This window comes from Pongo pygmaeus, chromosome 18 (assembly GCF_028885625.2).
Source record: "Pongo pygmaeus isolate AG05252 chromosome 18, NHGRI_mPonPyg2-v2.0_pri, whole genome shotgun sequence".
In the NCBI taxonomy this organism is placed as follows: domain Eukaryota; kingdom Metazoa; phylum Chordata; class Mammalia; order Primates; family Hominidae; genus Pongo; species Pongo pygmaeus.
This window is the reverse complement of record NC_072391.2, coordinates 64,166,071-64,183,591: the sequence shown is the minus strand read 5'-3', so window position 1 is coordinate 64,183,591 and position 17,521 is coordinate 64,166,071. Positions and strand designations below refer to the sequence as shown.

The 17,521-nt window shown below is 49.3% G+C and overlaps 1 protein-coding gene across 4 annotated transcripts; it reads right to left on the bottom strand.

Annotated features, from left to right (window-relative positions):
- Positions 1 to 1,948: 1,948 nt before the first annotated feature.
- PDP2 (pyruvate dehydrogenase phosphatase catalytic subunit 2) lies at positions 1,949 to 9,836 on the bottom strand. 4 transcript variants are annotated; one of them, XM_054453814.2, is made up of 2 exons: positions 9,702 to 9,836; positions 1,949 to 5,352 (listed from the first exon to the last, which is right to left on the bottom strand). In XM_054453814.2, exon 2 carries the CDS (start codon positions 5,296 to 5,298, stop codon positions 3,709 to 3,711), a length of 1,590 nt encoding a protein of 529 aa, XP_054309789.1. In that variant the 5' UTR covers positions 5,299 to 5,352; positions 9,702 to 9,836; the 3' UTR covers positions 1,949 to 3,708. The 4 variants fall into 4 exon arrangements, with proteins under 4 accessions (XP_054309789.1, XP_054309791.1, XP_063511323.1 ...); XM_054453816.2 differs by having other exon boundaries at positions 9,565 to 9,827; XM_063655253.1 differs by having other exon boundaries at positions 9,586 to 9,827.
- Positions 9,837 to 17,521: the final 7,685 nt, after the last annotated feature.

The following is a 17,521-nucleotide window of genomic DNA, read 5'->3' as shown; positions in this document are numbered from 1 at the left end:
TCTGGTGAGATGTGGTGGCTCATGCCTGTAATGCTAGCACTTCGGGAAGCTGAGGTGGGAGGATCACTTGAGCTCAGGAGTTTGCAGCCTGGCCAACATGGCGAAACTCTGTCTCTACTAAAAATACAAAAAATTAGTGGTGTGTGGTGGTGCATGCCTGTAATCCCAGCTACTCGGTGGCAGCGGCACGAGAGTCACTTCAACCTGGGAGGCAGACGTTGCAGTGAGCTGAGATTGTGCCACTGCACTTCAGCCTGGCGACTGAGTGAGACTGTCTCAAAAAAAAGAAAGAAAGAAAGTAAATCTAAATTATGCCAATATTACCAAAGTTTCTTACCTAAAATCATATACAATTTTAAGCACCAAAGCATACTTTCTTCAAAAGTTACATCCAAAATATTGAATGTTCAATCTCATTTTTCAGTTCATTTTAAGTCTCAATACTGAAATCTCTGTATAAAAGGAATAATAAATGCTTTGAAAGACCTGACAAGTACCACTAACCTCCTCTCAAATCCCAGTGTCCTGGGGCAGTAGCCCATGTGCTTCACGAAGTCCACTGACAGCAGAATAGTGGTCAGGGAGACGGGAGTTTAATCAGGAGGTTCTCCCCAGAATGTTCATGGAAAGAACTGATGATTCACAGTGGAAAAAAAGCAAATGATAAATAAGCCTTTCTTCTTTCTCAATATTACTAACTACAAAGCAGGAAAATCTATTAGGCGGAGAAAAACCAGATATGCCTGGAGACACAGGTAAGGAGTCTGTGTTCTCTCAGCTGTCTCACAAGTTAATGAATCAGATACATTTATGACCCATGCTAGGCTCCAAAGTAAGATTCAGGTACTCTGTATGCCATTAAAGGCTTCAAGGGTACTCCAGGGTTTAGCTGGTATAAAGAATAAAGGACAAAGAAAATGTCAGACAACCAGCCTGAGCAACATAGCAAGATCACGTTTTCACCAAAAAAAAATTTTTGTAATTATCTGGGCCTGATGGTTCATGCCTGTAGACCCAGCTACTTGGGAGGCTAAAAGGGGAGGGAACATTGGAGTCCAGGAGTTTGACAGTGAGTTATAATGATGCCACTGCACTCCAGCCTGGGCGACAAAGCAAGACCTTGTTTCAAAAAACAACAAAAAGTAAATGTCAGATAGAATCCTCAATTTTAGCAACAAACCCTCATGCTAGCAGAATGGAAGTGATTTACATTTTATTTTTGATTCAAGATCTAGGAGATAGGCTGGGTGCGGTGGCTCATGCCTATAATCCTAGCACTTTGGGAGGCCGAGGTGGGCAGATTGCTTGAGTCTAGGAGTTCGAGACCAGCCTGGGCAACATGGCAAAACCTTGTCTCTACAAAAAATTTAAAAAATTAGCCAGGCATGGTGGTGCATAGTCCCAGCTACTCGGGAGGCTGAGGCAGGAGGATCGTTTGAGCCTGGGCTGCAGAGGTTGCAGTGAGCCAAGATCATGCCGTTGCACTCCAGCCTGGCTACAGGGAGTCCCTGTCAAGAAGGAAAGAAAGAAAGAAAGAGAGAGAGAGAGAGGGGAAGGCAGGCAGGCAGGCAGGCAGGCAGGCAGGCAGGAAGGAAGGACTAAGAGATAAGATGGATTTTTTTTTTTTTTTTTGAGACAGAGTTTCACTCTTATTGCCCAGGCTGGAGTGCAATGGTGTGATCTTGGCTCACCGCAACCTCCGCCTCCCAGGTTCAAGCGATTTTCCTGCCTCAGCCTCCCGAGTAGCTGGGATTACAGGCATGCACCACCACACCCGGCTAATTTTGTATTTTTAGTAGAGGCGGAGTTTCCCCATGTTGGTCAGGCTGGTCTCGAATTCCCGACCTCAGGTGATCTATTCGCCTCGGCCTCCCACAGTGCTGGGATTACAGGCGTGAGCCACCACACCCAGCCAAGAAGGAATATTAATGGTTTCAGAATAAAAGGATCAAGGCTTAAATATTCAAAATATAATTTCTTAGATGAAAACACATGACTAAACAGTTGCACTGAAAAATGTACAGAGAAACACCACCAAATTAGAAGTATCCCAACATTTGACTGAATGTCAGCTGGGACATAGACAAAAAACAGGAAACCAAACCCAGCTATTTGCTTTTCTTTTCAGTAGGTGGCATAAAGGGGTAAGGTGAGAAAAGGGATCAACAAATGTAGTTCAGCTTAATTGAAGAATTCTGCCTGATGTAGTAGAGGCAAATAAAATTGTTGGTTTTGTGGGATTATATTTGTTTCCATTTAGGGACACATTTCCTGTTGTTTAAATGCCACAGCAACTCATGAGATGAAATTCATCTCCAAAATGGATCCACATGACTGAATTTCCAAGTAAATACAAAGAGTCTACAGCCCACAGAAACCATTACAAATTACACTTTTATTTTTGCCCCAACTCCTATACTAAATATGGTCTAATTCCTGAGGACTAGCAATGGTGGTTTATCCCACAGTCTTGGGGCAAGCATCCCATCTGATAAGTCTCACTCCTCCTTCCTCCACACCACCTCTCAGGAAAGGATTCAGAGAACCTTGGTTAGAAACTGTTGTCTTTAAGCCTCTGTATTTTCACCTCTCCAGATAGAGGTTGAATCTTAAGTCCACAATCCGCTAAATTAACGTGTCCTGTCTAAACATCTAACACCACAACTACCACATGCAATCACATTTTCTCCTTTCCTGCAGCCATAGGAAGCAGGAACATGTGAAAGATTCTTTCAGACGGTATTTTGCAGTTGGCAGGTGCAGGGTGAATGAGGGGTTCAGCATAGCAGAGGTAGAAGGATTGTGTGGAATTGACAGACGAATGTTTGAGAGGTATAATCAGAAAGTTTAATGCTATGAATCAACCCCCAAAGGCTCAGCCCAGGAGGAAATTTTACTAATGCAGGAAAGGTCAGGAGTTAAGGCATAGACTAGTTACCTCCTAGCATGGCTCAAAGTTTCTGGAATGGGACTCAGTAGAGGGGACAAAAAGCTGCACCAGTAAATTCAGCTGGTCCAGAGGCATAGATCCTATCAGCTGAAAACCAAAACAAGTCATTCCAAGCATGCTTACAGTAGGCGTGTTTGCAAGTTTAAGGATTCAGTTTTAAAATAAACGAAAACAGAACTAGAATGTAGTATTACAAAATTTCTCACAAGCATAATCACAAAAAAAAAGTTAGGATATTGCATAGAAAAGTGTCCTGTAGTATGCTTTGTAAACCTAGGCCTTAGTAATTTAAATAAAAGACAAACAAATAAAATAGCTCTTCATAGTCTAGAAGTCCATGATTGTGAATTCAGGAGAATTATCAAATTTGCAGATTTTTGTGGCAAGACCTAAGAAGCTCCTGAAGTTCTTTATTCTCAGAATCATGATTAAATTTACCCTTTGAAGGCTCAGGCTGACACAGTTTAACAACATCTTTATCAAATGACTTGGGCTACACAAGCCCAAGCCAATTCTACAGACTTTATGCTCTGTCCTCTCTGCATATAAGACTTAATCAGAACATACAGGGACATGAAATCACTGCTATTTCACTGTTTTTTAAAGCTAGGCTGTTTGTTTTTTTCCTCCTGTTAGTCTATTTAGCAAATTAAATCTGCCTGCGCCTTTAATAGCAAGGTTTGGATAGCTAGTTTAGGAGTAAGTGAAACGTTTTAGAAGAGCATTTATGTTAACCTTGACAATAGGATGGGAGATTCTTAACCCCCCTTGTAATATGCACCGATTGATTCTGAGTTAAAATACACCACAGTGACAGTGATATCATCCCTGTACATCCTCGCCAAGTCCTCTGGCAATGTCAGCATCGCCGCCAGCCGCTCTGCCTCCATCTCCCCATACTCATTGTTCCCGATGGCATGTCTGATCAGCCGCGTGGCTGCATTTTGGTCAGCCTCGTGGAGCCCGCTGGCTTTCCTCTGCAGCAGCAGGCTCTGCATGAGCCCTAAGTTGGCGGGTCTCTGGGCCAGGTCTGTCTTGTGCCAATCTGCCTCAGCCAGGTGCCCCACCACCAGCCTTACCACGTCCTCATTGCTCAGCATGTCCCACAGGCCATCTGAGGCCAGCACAAGGAACTTATCCTGGGGCCTCAGCCTGTGGTATGTGACCTCAGGTTCAGCAGTCAGGTAGGGTGGAGTGTAGTAGTGTGGGGGTGTGAACTGGTAAATGTTGAGGGCCTCGGTATTGAAGCCCCTCTCCAGGATGCTGCGCTGCAACTCTTTACTCCACTTCAGCTGAACATCCCCAAAGGCCCTGCAGGGGATGAGGACGCCCAGCAGCCTGTCCTCCATGATGATCGTCCTGTCCTCTGACTCAGGGTGCTCCCTCTTTAGCCGGGACAGCTCGGCCTGGTTCCAGGCATTGTGGTCACGTGTAAGGGGCAGACAAGACCACATGCCATTGTCCTCCTGGACACCAAGGATGGCTCGGCAGTCACCAGCATTTGCCACGTGCAAGTGAATTCCATCAACATGGGCCATGCAAGCTGTTGCCCCAGAGAAAGCAACCTGGAGTGACAGGTTCTTTGTCACCTCATCTTCCAGCGGGGCCTGGATTTCCAGCGAGATGTCAGAATCCAGTCTCTGGAAGGAGTACATTAATGCTTCTTCAATGCTTAGTCCCATTTCCATGTGCAAGTCAAGCAGTTCCTGCCAATAGACACGGAGGTGGTCAAGATGCACAGATGTGACATCCTTGTAGATACTGTCCCCTGGGTGCTTGAGCCAATGCAAGATGGGCAGCAAGGGTTTCATGCTTTCCATAGCTCCCTCCATGTGCTCCAGGGTCTGGTGGGACATCAGGGACACTGCCACATAGTAGAAGAGCCTCTCGCTCACTGCTTGGGCACATGCATGACCGCCATGTCCATCGAAGATGCCAAACATCAGTCCATTGGTTTGCAGGCAGGAGGCTACACCTCGCCGGTCCTCCACTGGGGAATTGGCAGCCAGCTGGTTGCTCTCAAACCGCAACACTGAATTTGGGACTCTGCTTTCAAGGTCAAGAATCTTGTGGGTTGACTCACCAGCTCGAAGCACTTCATTTATCTGCTCAGGGCTGAGTTGCAAGTGAAAATCATCTTCCTCTGTTGATGTGTGTCTGTAGGCTTTGCACAGACTAAAGCCACCACACGGGGAACTGTTTAGGGTGGGTGGCACCCGGGAAAAGAGCCTCCATTTTAATTTATTCCTATTTGAGATATACCTGGAGTATAAGCGTCTGCCCCCTTGCAATGTGGCAATGCTGTTCCTTGCAGAATTTAAGATCCAGTAGGACACAGTACTTGACATTCTGAAACTATACCAGCAAATGTGTTCCTTCAGCAAAAAAGGATATTTTTAAACCTAAAAATTAAAAAGTTGAAGTTTCAAATTTAATGTCTTTTTTTTTTTTTTTGACATGGAGTCTCGCTCTGCCACCCAGGCTGGAGTGCAGTGGCGCGATCTCTGCTCACTGCAAGCTCCGCCTCCTGGGTTCACACCATTCTCCTTCCTCAGCCTCCGGAGTAGCTGGGACTACAGGCGCCCGCCACCACACCTGGCTAATTTTTTGTATTTTTAGTAGAGACAGGGTTTCACCATGTTAGCCAGGATGGTCTCGATCTCCTGACCTTGTGATCCACCTGCCTCGGCCTCCCAAAGTGCTGGGATTACAGGCGCGAGCCAAAGCGCCTGGCCACAAATTTAATTTCTTAAAAATACAGACTTCTGAAAATATTTGCTAATATCCTGAACAAAAAATGACTTAGAATAAACTAATTAAAATACATTAAACTCACTCTCACCAGCAGACTATAAGTGTTCATTTAAGTATCTGCTTTGGGGGCCGGGCATGGTGGCTCATGCCTGTAATCCTAGCACTTTGGGAGGCCAAAGTAGGTGGATAGCTTGAGCCCAGGAGTCCCAGACTAGCCTGGGCAACATGGTGAAACCCTGTCTCTCCAAAAAAATTAAAAAAAAAAAATTGCCAGGCATGGTGGTGTGCATCTATAGTCACAGCTACTTGGGAGTCTCCCACCTCCTGCTGAGGTAGGAGAATCATCTGAACCTGGTAAGTTGAGGCTGCAGAAAGCAGTGATTGTGCCACTGCAGTCTAGCCTGGGCCTCTTGCTAGAGAGGGAGTGAGACCCTGTCTCAAAAAAAACAAAAACAGGCCTGACGCAGTGGCTCACGCCTGTAATCCCAGCACTTTGGGAGGCCAAGGTGGGCGGATCACGAGGTCAGGAGATGGAGACCATCCTGGCTAACACGGTGAAACCCCATCTCTACTAAAAATACAAAAATTTAGCTGGGCACCAGCCGTCCCGTCTGGGAAGTAAGGAGCGCCTCTGCCCGGCCACCCCGTCTGGGAAGTGAGGAGCTCCTCTGCCCGGCCGCCCATCGTCTGGGATGTGAGGAGCGCCTCTGCCCGGCCGCCCCGTCTGGGAGGTGTACCCAACAGCTCCGAAGAGACAGCAACCATCAAGAATGGGCCATGATGACAATGGCAGTTTTGTTGAAAAGAAAAGGGGGAAATGTGGGGAAAAGAAAGAGAGATCAGATTGTTACTGTGTCTGTGTAGAAAGAAGTAGGCATAGGAGACTCCATTTTGTTCTGTACTAGGAGAAATTCTTCTGCCTTGGGATGCTGTTGATCTATGGCCTTGCCCCCAGCCCCGTGCTCTCTGAAACATGTGCTGTGTCAACTCAGGGTTAAATGGATTAAGGGCAGCGCAAGATGTGCTTTGTTAAACAGATGCTTGAAGGCAGCATGCTCTTTAAGAGTCATCACCACTCTCTAATCTCAAGTACCCAGGGACACAAACACTGGGGAAGGCCGCAGGGACCTCTGCCTAGGAAAACCAGAGACCTTTGTTCATGTGTTTATCTGCTGACCTTCTCTCCACTATTATCCTATGACCCTGCCACATCCCCCTCTCCGAGAAACACCCAAGAATGATCAATAAATACTTTAAAAAAAAAAAAAAAAAAAAGCCAGGAAAGCTGAAAAAAAAAAAAATTTAGCTGGGCGCAGTGACGGGCGCCTGTAGTCCCAGCTACTCAGGAGGCTGAGGCAGGAGAATGGCGTGAACCCAGGAGCCTGTAGTCCCAGCTACTCAGGAGGCTGAGGCAGGGGAATGGCGTGAACCCAGGAGGCGGAGTTTGCAGTGAGCCAAGATTGCACCACTGCACTCCAGCCTGGGCAATAGAGCGAAACTCCATCTCAAAAATAAATAAATAAATAAATAATCTGCCTCAGGCATAGTGGCTCATACCTGTAACCCCAGCCACTCCAAAGGCTGAGGCGGGAGGATCACTTGAGCCTAGGAGTTCCAAAGCCAGCCTGGGCAACATAAGGAGACCTGGTTTCTACAAAAAATTTTTTTACAAATTAGCTGGGCAGGGTGGCGCACACCTATAGTCCCATTCACTTGGAAGGCTGAGGTGAGAGGATTGCTTAAGCCCTGGAAGTCAAAACTGCATTGAGCTGTGCTCCTGCCACTGCACTCCAGCCTGGGCGACACAGCAAGACCCTGTCTCAAAAACTAAATTTTATATACATGTATATTTCCCCATGGAGTATAGTTGCTTCATGACTCAAGCAACTATGGCTGCCTTACTCACCAACAGCTTTCCAGTGCCTGGCCCTGAACCCGGCACACACTAAGTCCTCAAATACTGGCTAAATATGACATTTTCAGAGGCCCAATAGCACACTAGCTGTGATACTATCTTGTGTAGCATCAGACACACTGCTGATGAGGTAACACTCCAGTTATCTATTGGTGGAATGGGAATATTAGTCTTAGAAGGTTTTGTGAGAATTTAATAAAATATGACCCTTCTGCTAAAAAAAAAAAAAGTAGTTATTATTTTCATCATTAGGTATATACCCCTCTAGTCATTCTGTACTTTTTTTTTTTTTTTTTGAGATGGAGCCTGGCTTTGTCCCCAGGCTAGAGTGCAATGGTAAGATTGTGGCTCACTGCAGCCTTGCCCTTCTGGCCTCAAGGTATCCTCCTGCCTCAGCCTCCCAAGTAGCTGGGATTACAGGCATGTGCCACCAGGCCCAGCTAATAGACAGGGTCTCCCCGTGTTTTCCAGGCTGGTCTCAAACTCCTAGGCTCGAGCGATCTTCTGCCCTCGGCCTCCCAAAGTGCTGAGATTACAGGTGGGAGCCACTGCGCCCAGTCATTCTGTACATATTTTTGTAGAGTTGTAACCACAACTTTGCATCTGGCTTTCCTGATAAGAGTATTTTTTCACATCTGATGGCTATATTTTCACATAAATAATCACAACTTACTTAACTATTCTCTACTGCTGGAGATTTAGAGGTTGTTTCTACTACTTGCTATTTATTAATATAAAATACCAAACTGAACTGGGCACAATGGCTCATGCCTATAATCTCAGCATTTTGGGAGGCCAAGGCGAGAGGATCACTTGAGGCTAGGGAGTTTAAGACCACCCTGGGTGATACAGCAAGTGCCCCATCTCTACAAAAATTTTTAGATTAGCTGGGCATGGTGGTACGTGCCTGTAGTCCCAGCTACTCAAGAGGCTGAGGTGGGAGGATCGCTTGAGCCCAGGAGTTCAAGGCTGCAGTGAGCTATGATCACACCACTGCACTCCAGCCTGGGCGACAGAGCCAGATCTGTCTCTTTAAAAGCAACAACAACAACAACAAAACCCTACCAAACTGTACTGCCTTATGCAGTAACCTTTTCTCTACTTAGGTTTTATCCTAGTTATTTCCCAAACAAGGAGTCAGTAGGTCCACGGGTGTAGACTCATTGCCAAACTGATTTCCAAAAGCTTCACATCTGCCTCCGCAAGGGGGTGACGAGTTTCCTAGTCCCTTCACTAGCCTCTGGTGGTACTTTTCCTTGGAATATAATAAAATTAAATTAAATTAAAAAAAAAAAAAAAGCAGAACAAAACCTTGACCCATTATAATGAGCTTTTCTCCGGTTTCATGTATGAATCCTGCCCTCGGGATCTCGAGATCATTTGTCGGGATCTCAAGAGTTCCCAGGACTGACGACCGTCCCCTCACTCCCCCACCCCCTGCCAGCCCACCCCGCAGAAGTCGGGGCGGGGGCGGTCTGTCCGGGAGCAGAGGGCGCCTGAGCTCCGGCCCTGCAGTCAAGGCAGGCAGCGGTGCAGGGCGATCCACCGCAGCCAGGACGCAAACCATTTTGCATCCTTAAAGAAAACAGACAGATCCCAAGTTCAAATCTCTGACTACAGCCTCATCGCTAAGTGCATGGACTCCGGAGCCCACCAAAACCGATCTCCCTAGAACCCCGGCATGGCCGTACCCCAGCTGGGTGCCCCCGGGCGACCCGCTTGGTGCCTCTGAGCCCTGGCTTGCCAGCCTGTAAAACACGGGCGCGCAGTCGGGACACAGAGCTCCAAGGGGTGCTCGATGGGCCAGAGCAGCTAGTGGGGCGCCCCGGTAGGTAGCCAAGGGTCCTCGGCGAGCCCGCGGGCCCACGTGGCGCGCGCACGTGAGTGGGGTGACCGTGGTCGTAGGCCCAGCTGGTCCCTCTCCGCCGCGGACCCGCCCCCTCACCTCAGCTCTCCGCCCAGTCACCTGAGTCGGTGCCGCAGGCCGGGAGGGTCAGACGCCGGCGAGGCCTGGCGGGGAAAGAGGTGTCCACATTCCCCGCTCGTTCCCTTCCCTACCTCGGACCCTCGCCCGCTTCTCACCAGCTGGCGAGGCCACAGCCGCCCGCTCGGTCCGGTCAGTTCCGCGCCTGCGCACAGTGCCACAACTGCGGCCACCAGGTCCTCACCTCACCCAGGCACTCCCTAGTCAGGACCCAGCTCCAGAAGGAAGCGCCCTCCTGCCAGCCCTGGTTGGCTCAATTGCGGAGGCGGGCCCTTGATGGACAGAGGTATTGCCCAATGGCTAAAGAGGATGAGAGGCGGGCAGAAAGGCGGGACCCGGGAGGGGCCAACACCGCCCCTTACCCCTGCCCGGGTGCTGAAAGTGTTCGAGCGCCGGGCTACGGGACCAGGCAATCACGTGCCTGAGATCGCCAGCTACTTGGCCGCTACACTCTGCATACCCCGAACCCAGCGGCCTCCCCAATTCCTCACCGTTGTTAGAACATCCCACTGCTTCCTCTCCACTTCGGTGTCGACCACTCCAGAACCCTCTCCTGAGCGCCACACCGTGGTGTCCAGCCACCTGGACACCTGCCTCTGGAGGACCCCAGGCACCTCAAACATAACTTCCCCCAAACTCAGCTTTCTGCCAAACTTGCTTTTTCTCTTCTCTCCTAACCCAGTAATGGCCCCACCATCTGCCCAGAGACCCAAGCCAAAACCCTGGGAGGCATCTTGACTCCTTCCTCTCCCTCACCCTCTCTTTCCAATTATCTAATCCTGTAAATCCTATCTCCTAAATCTCTCTCCACTCATCCATCCGGCGACGCAGCCACCCTATTCCAAGCCTCTCACTCGATTTTACGGTTTTCCCTCCTCCACTTTTGACTTGGTCCTAACCACAGAGCAGAACAGCCAGAATGACGCCCCTCCCACCTTTTTTCGTGGTTGGTGGGTAGAGACAAGGTCTTTCGATGTTGCCCAGGCTGCTCTCAAACTGCCAGGCTCAAGCAATCCTCCCACCTCAGCCTCCCCAAAGTGCTGGGATTACAGACGTGAGCCATCACGCCTGGCAGAATGACACTTCTAAAACTCAAATTCCAAGGCCGAGTGCGGTGGCTCCTGCCTGTAATCCCAGCACTTTGGGAGGCCGAGGCAGGCGGATCACCTGAGATCAGGAGTTTGAGACCAGCCTGGCCAACATCACGAAACCCTGTCTCTACTAAAAATACAAAAATTAGCTGAGAGTGGCGGGGCGCGCCTGTAGTCCCAGCTACTCGGGAGGCTGAGGCACGAGAATCATTTGAACCAGGGAGGTGGAAGTTGCACTGAGGCTAGATCATGCCACTGCATGCCAGCCTGGGAGACAGAGTGAGTCTGTCTCAAAAAAAAAAAACAAAAAGAGAAACAAAAACAAACCAAAAACACCCTCAAATTCCTGCCCTAAAGTCTTTAGTGGTTTCCCACAAACCGTTAAGCTTTGAACTGACCATTATATTGGCCTGCTACTGACAATTAACGCAGCATGGCTGGCGGCTGGTAGGTTGAGAGAGACAGAGAACCCCGACACCAGATAATCCCTCCGTTCCCTTCTGGTCCTAATATTGTGGCATTCTGGTGATCACCTGCTTCCTTATAAATTATTTTAACAGAACTCTTGTAACTATGGTAAGTCAGATGGAGTCCTTCCCTGGAGACAGAGAAAAATGGGAGACAACTATAAAAAGCCACTTGGAGCCCTGAAAATGTGGTTTTCCAGAAGGAAGACACACTGGCTTACCTGGGCAGCCTGGCCAGCCTCCTGGACCCAAGGACGTGGTCACAATAAAACTGCTCCTGTCAGACTTGCCCTTGTGTGTTTATAGTTCCACTCACCCTTAGCCCTTTCCAGAAGTTCAAAGTCAGGATTGGCAATATCTCTCTTCCTGCATATTAAGAGGACTGTTTCAGGACCAAACTAAAAATAAGTCTAAGGGTTTCTAATAAATGAGTGCAAGAGAATGCAAAAGCACACTTCTCCCCTCCCCCCGGCAGACAGGTCATATAGAGTCACAATGGGTTACCCTTCCGGACAGAGGCAGCAGTGTTTAATTATTCAATCTGCAGGTGTTATGGGTGCCCACAATGTGTCAGGCCCTGGGCCGACTGCTGAGACACACAGACGGCTGCCCCCGCCACTTTCCTGAGAAAAATTACATCATTCCACCAAGCCTGAAACCACTGAGTTTTTCTAAGTTACCACACACACCCACTTCCAAAGTAAAAATGCACCCTGGAGGATTTTATGTGCACTGGGACTTTCATCTCAAGGCTATAACCAGTTCAGTCACTCTATATAGGATGGCCTGCCCAAGTCCCTCACTGGATCTCTCAAGGCTTCCTTGTCCCAAGGTCTTATAAGCAAATATGAAGGAAAAGGATTACTTCTCTCTCCTTCGAGAAAGGGAAAGCATAGCTCGATTGGCAGGTTTTTTTTGTTTTTGTTTTGATATGGAGTCTCACTCTGTCACCCAGTCTGGAGGGCAATGGTGTGGTCTTGGCTCACTGCAACCTCCGCCTCCAGGGTTCAAGCGATTCTCCCGGCTCAGCCTCCCAAGTAGCTGGGACCACAGGCACGTGCCATCATACCCGGCTAATTTCTGTATTTTTAGTAGAGAGGGGGTTTCACTATGTTGGCCAGGCTGGTCTCAAACTCCTGACCTTGTGATCTGCCTGCCTTGGCCTCCCAAAGGGCTGGGATTACAGGCGTGAGCCACCGTGCCCAGCCGTTTGATTGGCATTTTTAGAGAAAAGATGTAAAAATATTCAGCCTCACTCAAAACCAAAGAAATGGCCAGGAACAGTGGCTCATGCCTGTAATCCCAACAATTTGGGAGGCTGAGGTAGGTAGATCACTTGAGCTCAGAAGTTTGAGACCAGCCTGGGCAACATGGTGAAACCCCCCCCCTCTACAAAAAATACAAAAATTAGGCTGGGCGCGGTGGCTCACGCCTGTAATCCCAGCACTTTGGGAGGCCAAGGTGGGCAGATCACTTGAGGTCGGGAGTTTGAGACCAGCCTGGCCAACATAGTGAAACCCCGTCTCTACTAAAAATACAAAAAATTCGCCAGGTATAGTAGTTCGTGCATGTAATTCCAGCTACAGGAGGCTGAAGCGGGAGAAGTGCTTGAACCTGGTAGGCAGAGGTTGAACTCCAGCGTGGGTAACAGAGTGAGACTCCGTCTCAAACAAACAAACAAACAAAACGAAAATTAGCTAGGCATGGTGGTATGCATCTGTAGTCCCAGCTACTCAGGAGACTGAGGTGGGAGGATGGGAGGATGGCTTGAGCCTGGGAGGCAGAAGTTGCAGTGAGCCAAGATTGTGCCACTACACTCCAGCTTGGACAAAAGAGCCAGACCCTGTCTCAAAATAATATTAATAATAATAATAAATAAATAAAAGAAAAAGAAATGCTAATTAAATGAACCATTAATTTTTGTCAGTCAACCTGGTAAATATTAAAACATGATTTAAATACATAACGTTGGCAAGAGAGCATTGCCATCTTAGCAGGGAGTGTGATATGGTTTGGCTCTTTGTCCCCACCCAAATCTCATCTCAAATTGTAATTCCCACTTGTCAAGGGAGGGATCTGGTGGGAGGTGATTGGATCATAAAGGCAGTTCCCTCATGCTGTCCTCATAATAGTGAGTGAGTCCTCACAAGATCTGATTTTTTTTTTTTTTTGAAGGAATCTCACTCTGTCGCCCAGGCTGGAGTGCAGTGGCACGATATCGGCTCACTGCAAGCTCCGCCTCCCAGGTTCACGCCATTCTCCCGCCCCAGCCTCCTGAGTAGCTGGGACTACAGGTGCCCACCACCACTTTTGGCTAATTTTTTGTATTTTTAGTAGAAACAGGATTTCACCGTGTTAGCCAGGATGGTCTCGATCTCCTGACCTCGTGGAGAGCTGATTGTTTATAAGTAACAGTTTCCCCTGTGCTCTTGCTTGCCTGCTGCCATTTAAAACATGTCTTGCTTCCCCTTTGTCTTCTGCCATGATTGTAAGTTTCCCGAGGCCTCCCCAGCCATGCGGAAATGTGAGTTTATTAAACTTCTTTCCTTTATAAATTACGCAGTCTCAGGTGTTCTTCATGGCAGTGTGAAAACTGACTAATACAGAGCATACATGGAGGCTACTCAATGGGCATACCTTCGATCCACTAATTCTACTTCTTTCAATTTATCCTAAAGAGACAAAGGTGAACATTACAAATTTTTTACAGTAAATGTACATTACTCCATCTAGCATAACTTGTATAATGAGGGGGGGAAAAGCAAAACTATTTTTATTTTATTTTATTTTATTTTATTATTTATTTATTTATTCTTTTTTTGAGACGGAGTCTTGCTCTGCTGCCTAGGCTGGAGTGCAGTGGCACAATCTTGGCTCACTGCAACCACTGCCTCCTAGGTTCAAGCAATTCTCCTGCCTCAGCCTCCCAAGTAGCTGGGACTACAGGCACACACTGCCACGCCTGCCTAATTTTTTTTCTTTTTTTTTTTTTTTGTATTTTTAGTAGAGACGGGGTTTCACCATGTTGCCCAGGCTGGTCTCGAACTCCTGAGCTCAGGCAATCAGCCCCTCTCAGCCTCCCAAAGTGCTGGGATTACAGGTGTGAGCCACTGCATCCGGCGGCAAAACTATTTTTAAAACAGCCAGATGCAAGAGAATCGCTTGAACACAGGAAGCAGAGGTTGCAGTGAGCTGAGATCACTCCAGCCTGGATGACAGAGCAAGACTCTGTCTCAAAAACAAAACAAAACAAAACAAAACAAAAACACCCAGGTGAGTGACAGGGGTAGAGAAATGGACCTCTTGGATGATTCCTGCAAAGTCCCCTGATTCCTCATCTATGCAGATAAGACTTTTTTTTTTTTTTTTTTTTTTTGAGACAGGGTCTTGCTCTGTCACCCAGGCTGGAGTGCAGTGGCGCAGTAACAGCTCACTGCAGCTTCAACCTCCTAGGCTCAAGCGATCCTGGGACTACAGGCAAACACCACCACACATGGCTAATTTTTGTATTTTTTGTAGAGAGACTCCCACTGTGTTGCCCAGGTGATCTTGAACTCCTGAGCTCAAGTGATCGCCCACCTTGGCCTCCCAAAGTGCTGGGTTTATAGGCATAAGCCACTGTGCCTGGCTACAGACAAGACTTCTATGGAATGTTAGGAAAGCTGGATTTGAGGATGATCTTGTGTCAGGAAGACCTGAGACGGTGGCAGCCAGTTTCTCTCTCACTGTTAAAGCTGTAGCGTCTGGCCACGCATAGTGGCTCATGCCTGTAATCTCAGCACTTTGGGAGGCCGAGGTGGGCGGATCACTTGAGGCCAGGAGTTTGAGACCAGCCTCGCCAACATGGTGAAACCCTGTCTCTACAAAAATACAAAAATTAGCCAAGTGAGTGTGGTGGTACATGCCTATAGTCCCAGCTACTCAGGAGGCTGAAGCACAAGAACCGACTGAACCCGGGAGGTGGAGGCTGCAGTGAGCCGAGGTCGTGCCACTGCATTCCAGCCTGGGCAACAGGCAAAATTCTGTCGCAAAAAAAAAAAAAAAAAAAAGCTGTAACATCCACGCTGATATCTAGGACAATTTGTAAAAATCTCAAGTGTCTTTGTTCTTTGCCAGTTAGCAGAAAAGCTTGTCATTGCAGTAGTTCTGTGGCATTCTCACTCCCCAGAGGATCTGAATAAAGCCAGAAGAGCTACCCCTCCCTGTGGGGCAGCTAGCTCAGGGATGGTTTAGCAAGACTTGAGGCTATGCCAGTGAAAAATGCTTGAGAATTTTTGAAAAATACAAGTCCTTCTTCAGCCCTTTATTCAAATCTCCTCTGAAGTAACACCACCAACAAGTTTACCAGGTTGTCGGGAGGCCTAAAAATTGTTGTTTTAAGTGCCTCAAGCTAAAGCCAATGCTAAGGCTTGCTCTCCTGTAGAGGAGGAAGGGCAGACCCTCCGGGGGAAATATCACCTGTGTTTTTCAGCCTCTTTTCCAAACAGGGGCAATTCCTACACTCACCAGAAAGAGCAGCTGCACACAAGACTGCAGTGATCTGTGCACCAGGGGCAAAGCAACTCCTCTCTTTGCCACCACCAATCAGGCCTTATTCAGGAGTGGGCTCATTATTTTCCATCACCTTGCTCAGGGGCAGTGGCTCATGCCTGTAGTCCCAGTGCTTTGGGAGGCCAAGGCAGGTGGATCCCTTGAGGCCAAGAGTTTGAGACCAGCCTGGGCAACAGAGACAGGCCAACAGAAGAAAAGAAGAAGAAGAAGGAGGAGGAGGAGGGAGGAGGAAGGAGGAGGTGGGGGGAGGAGGGAGGAGGAGGGAGGAGGAGAGGGGAGGAAGGAGGAGGAGAGGAAGGGGGGAGGAGGAGGGAGAGGAGGGGGTAGAAGGAGGAGGGGGTAGGAGGAGGAGAAGGAGGAAGAGGAGGAGAAGAAGGGAGGAGGAGGGGGGAGGAGAAGAGGGGAGGAGAAGAGGGGAGGAGAAGAGGGGAGGAGAAGAGGGGAGGAGAAGAGGGGAGGAGGAGGGAGGAGGAGGAGGGAGGAGGGGGAGGAGGCGGAGGAGGGGGAGGAGGAGGGAGGAGGGGGAGTAGTGGAGAGGAGGGGGACGAGGAGTGTGATGAGGGGGGAGGAGGAGGGGGAGGAGGCGGAGGAGGGGGAGGAGGAGGGAGGAGGGGGAGTAGTGGAGAGGAGGGGGAGGAGGAGGGTGATGAGGAGGGAGGAGAAGGAGGGAGGAGAAGGAGGGAGGAGTAGGAGAGAGGAGAAGGAGGGAGGAGAAGGAGGAGGAGGGAGGAGAAGGAGAAGGAGGAGGAGGGAGGAGTAGGAGAGAGGAGAAGGAGGGAGGAGAAGGAGGAGGAGGGAGGAGAAGGAGAAGGAGGAGGAGGGAGGAGAGGGAGGAGGGGGAGGAGGAGGGGGAGGAGGAGGGGGAGGAGGAGGGGGAGGAGGAGGGGGAGGAGGAGGAGGGGAGGAGGAGGGAGGAGGAGGGGGAGGAGGAGGGGAGGGGGAGGGGGAGGGGGAGGGGGAGGGGGAGGAGTAGGCGAAGAAGAGGAGGAGGAGGAGGAGGAGGGGGAGGAGAGAGAAGAATTTTCCATCACCCTGTGGGTCTCAGGACTGAGGCCCGGCTCTGCCACCTACTTGCTGTGTGACCCTGGGGGCCAGTCACTTCCTCTCTCTGAGCCTCAGTAAAACTACATGGAAGGGCATTTGTGTGGGCTTTGTGGTTGTCGTTTGCACTCCAATTTGCAAATGACTCACATGCTTTCAAGAAGGGTAGTTTGGAGAGCAGAACGGCCTAAAAGTCTGGTGGGCGTGGACGGAGAAGAGGAAGCTGGGAGAAGAGACTCGGAACCTCCAAGGCTCAAGCAGCGCGCATTTGCGGCCGAGGCTTCAGGGGACACGGCCAGCAGGGGGCGCGGCCCGGCGAGCTCGCTCCCAGGAGGCGCACGCTGTGGAGACCGCAGAGTCGGCTGCGTCAGCAGGCAATGGCCTTGGAGCACCGGCCTGAGCTACCCAGGGAGACGGTGGATCTCCAGGAAACCGCGAGTGCCTAGGAGCCCCTCCCCACCTTTTCCGGGGAAGCCCTGGTCGGAGCGAGCCGGTGAGCAACTCTATGCAAAAAGCATGCGAGCACTGGGGGCTGCGCACAAGGGTGGTGTGCAGGGTGTCAGCACCCCAGGTGGGGGCTGCAGAGATCTCACCTCGACCTGAGCAGGCGCGCGGTTGGAATTAGCCAGGACAGAACATCAAGTGGAAAAAGACGTTTACAACAAAGAAGAGAAGGCGTTTTGATAACAACAATGATTTATTTCTGTATTTCTTCTCTATCCCCTTCTCCTCCCCGTGTGCACGCCTGTTTATATGCAGAGAAAAGTT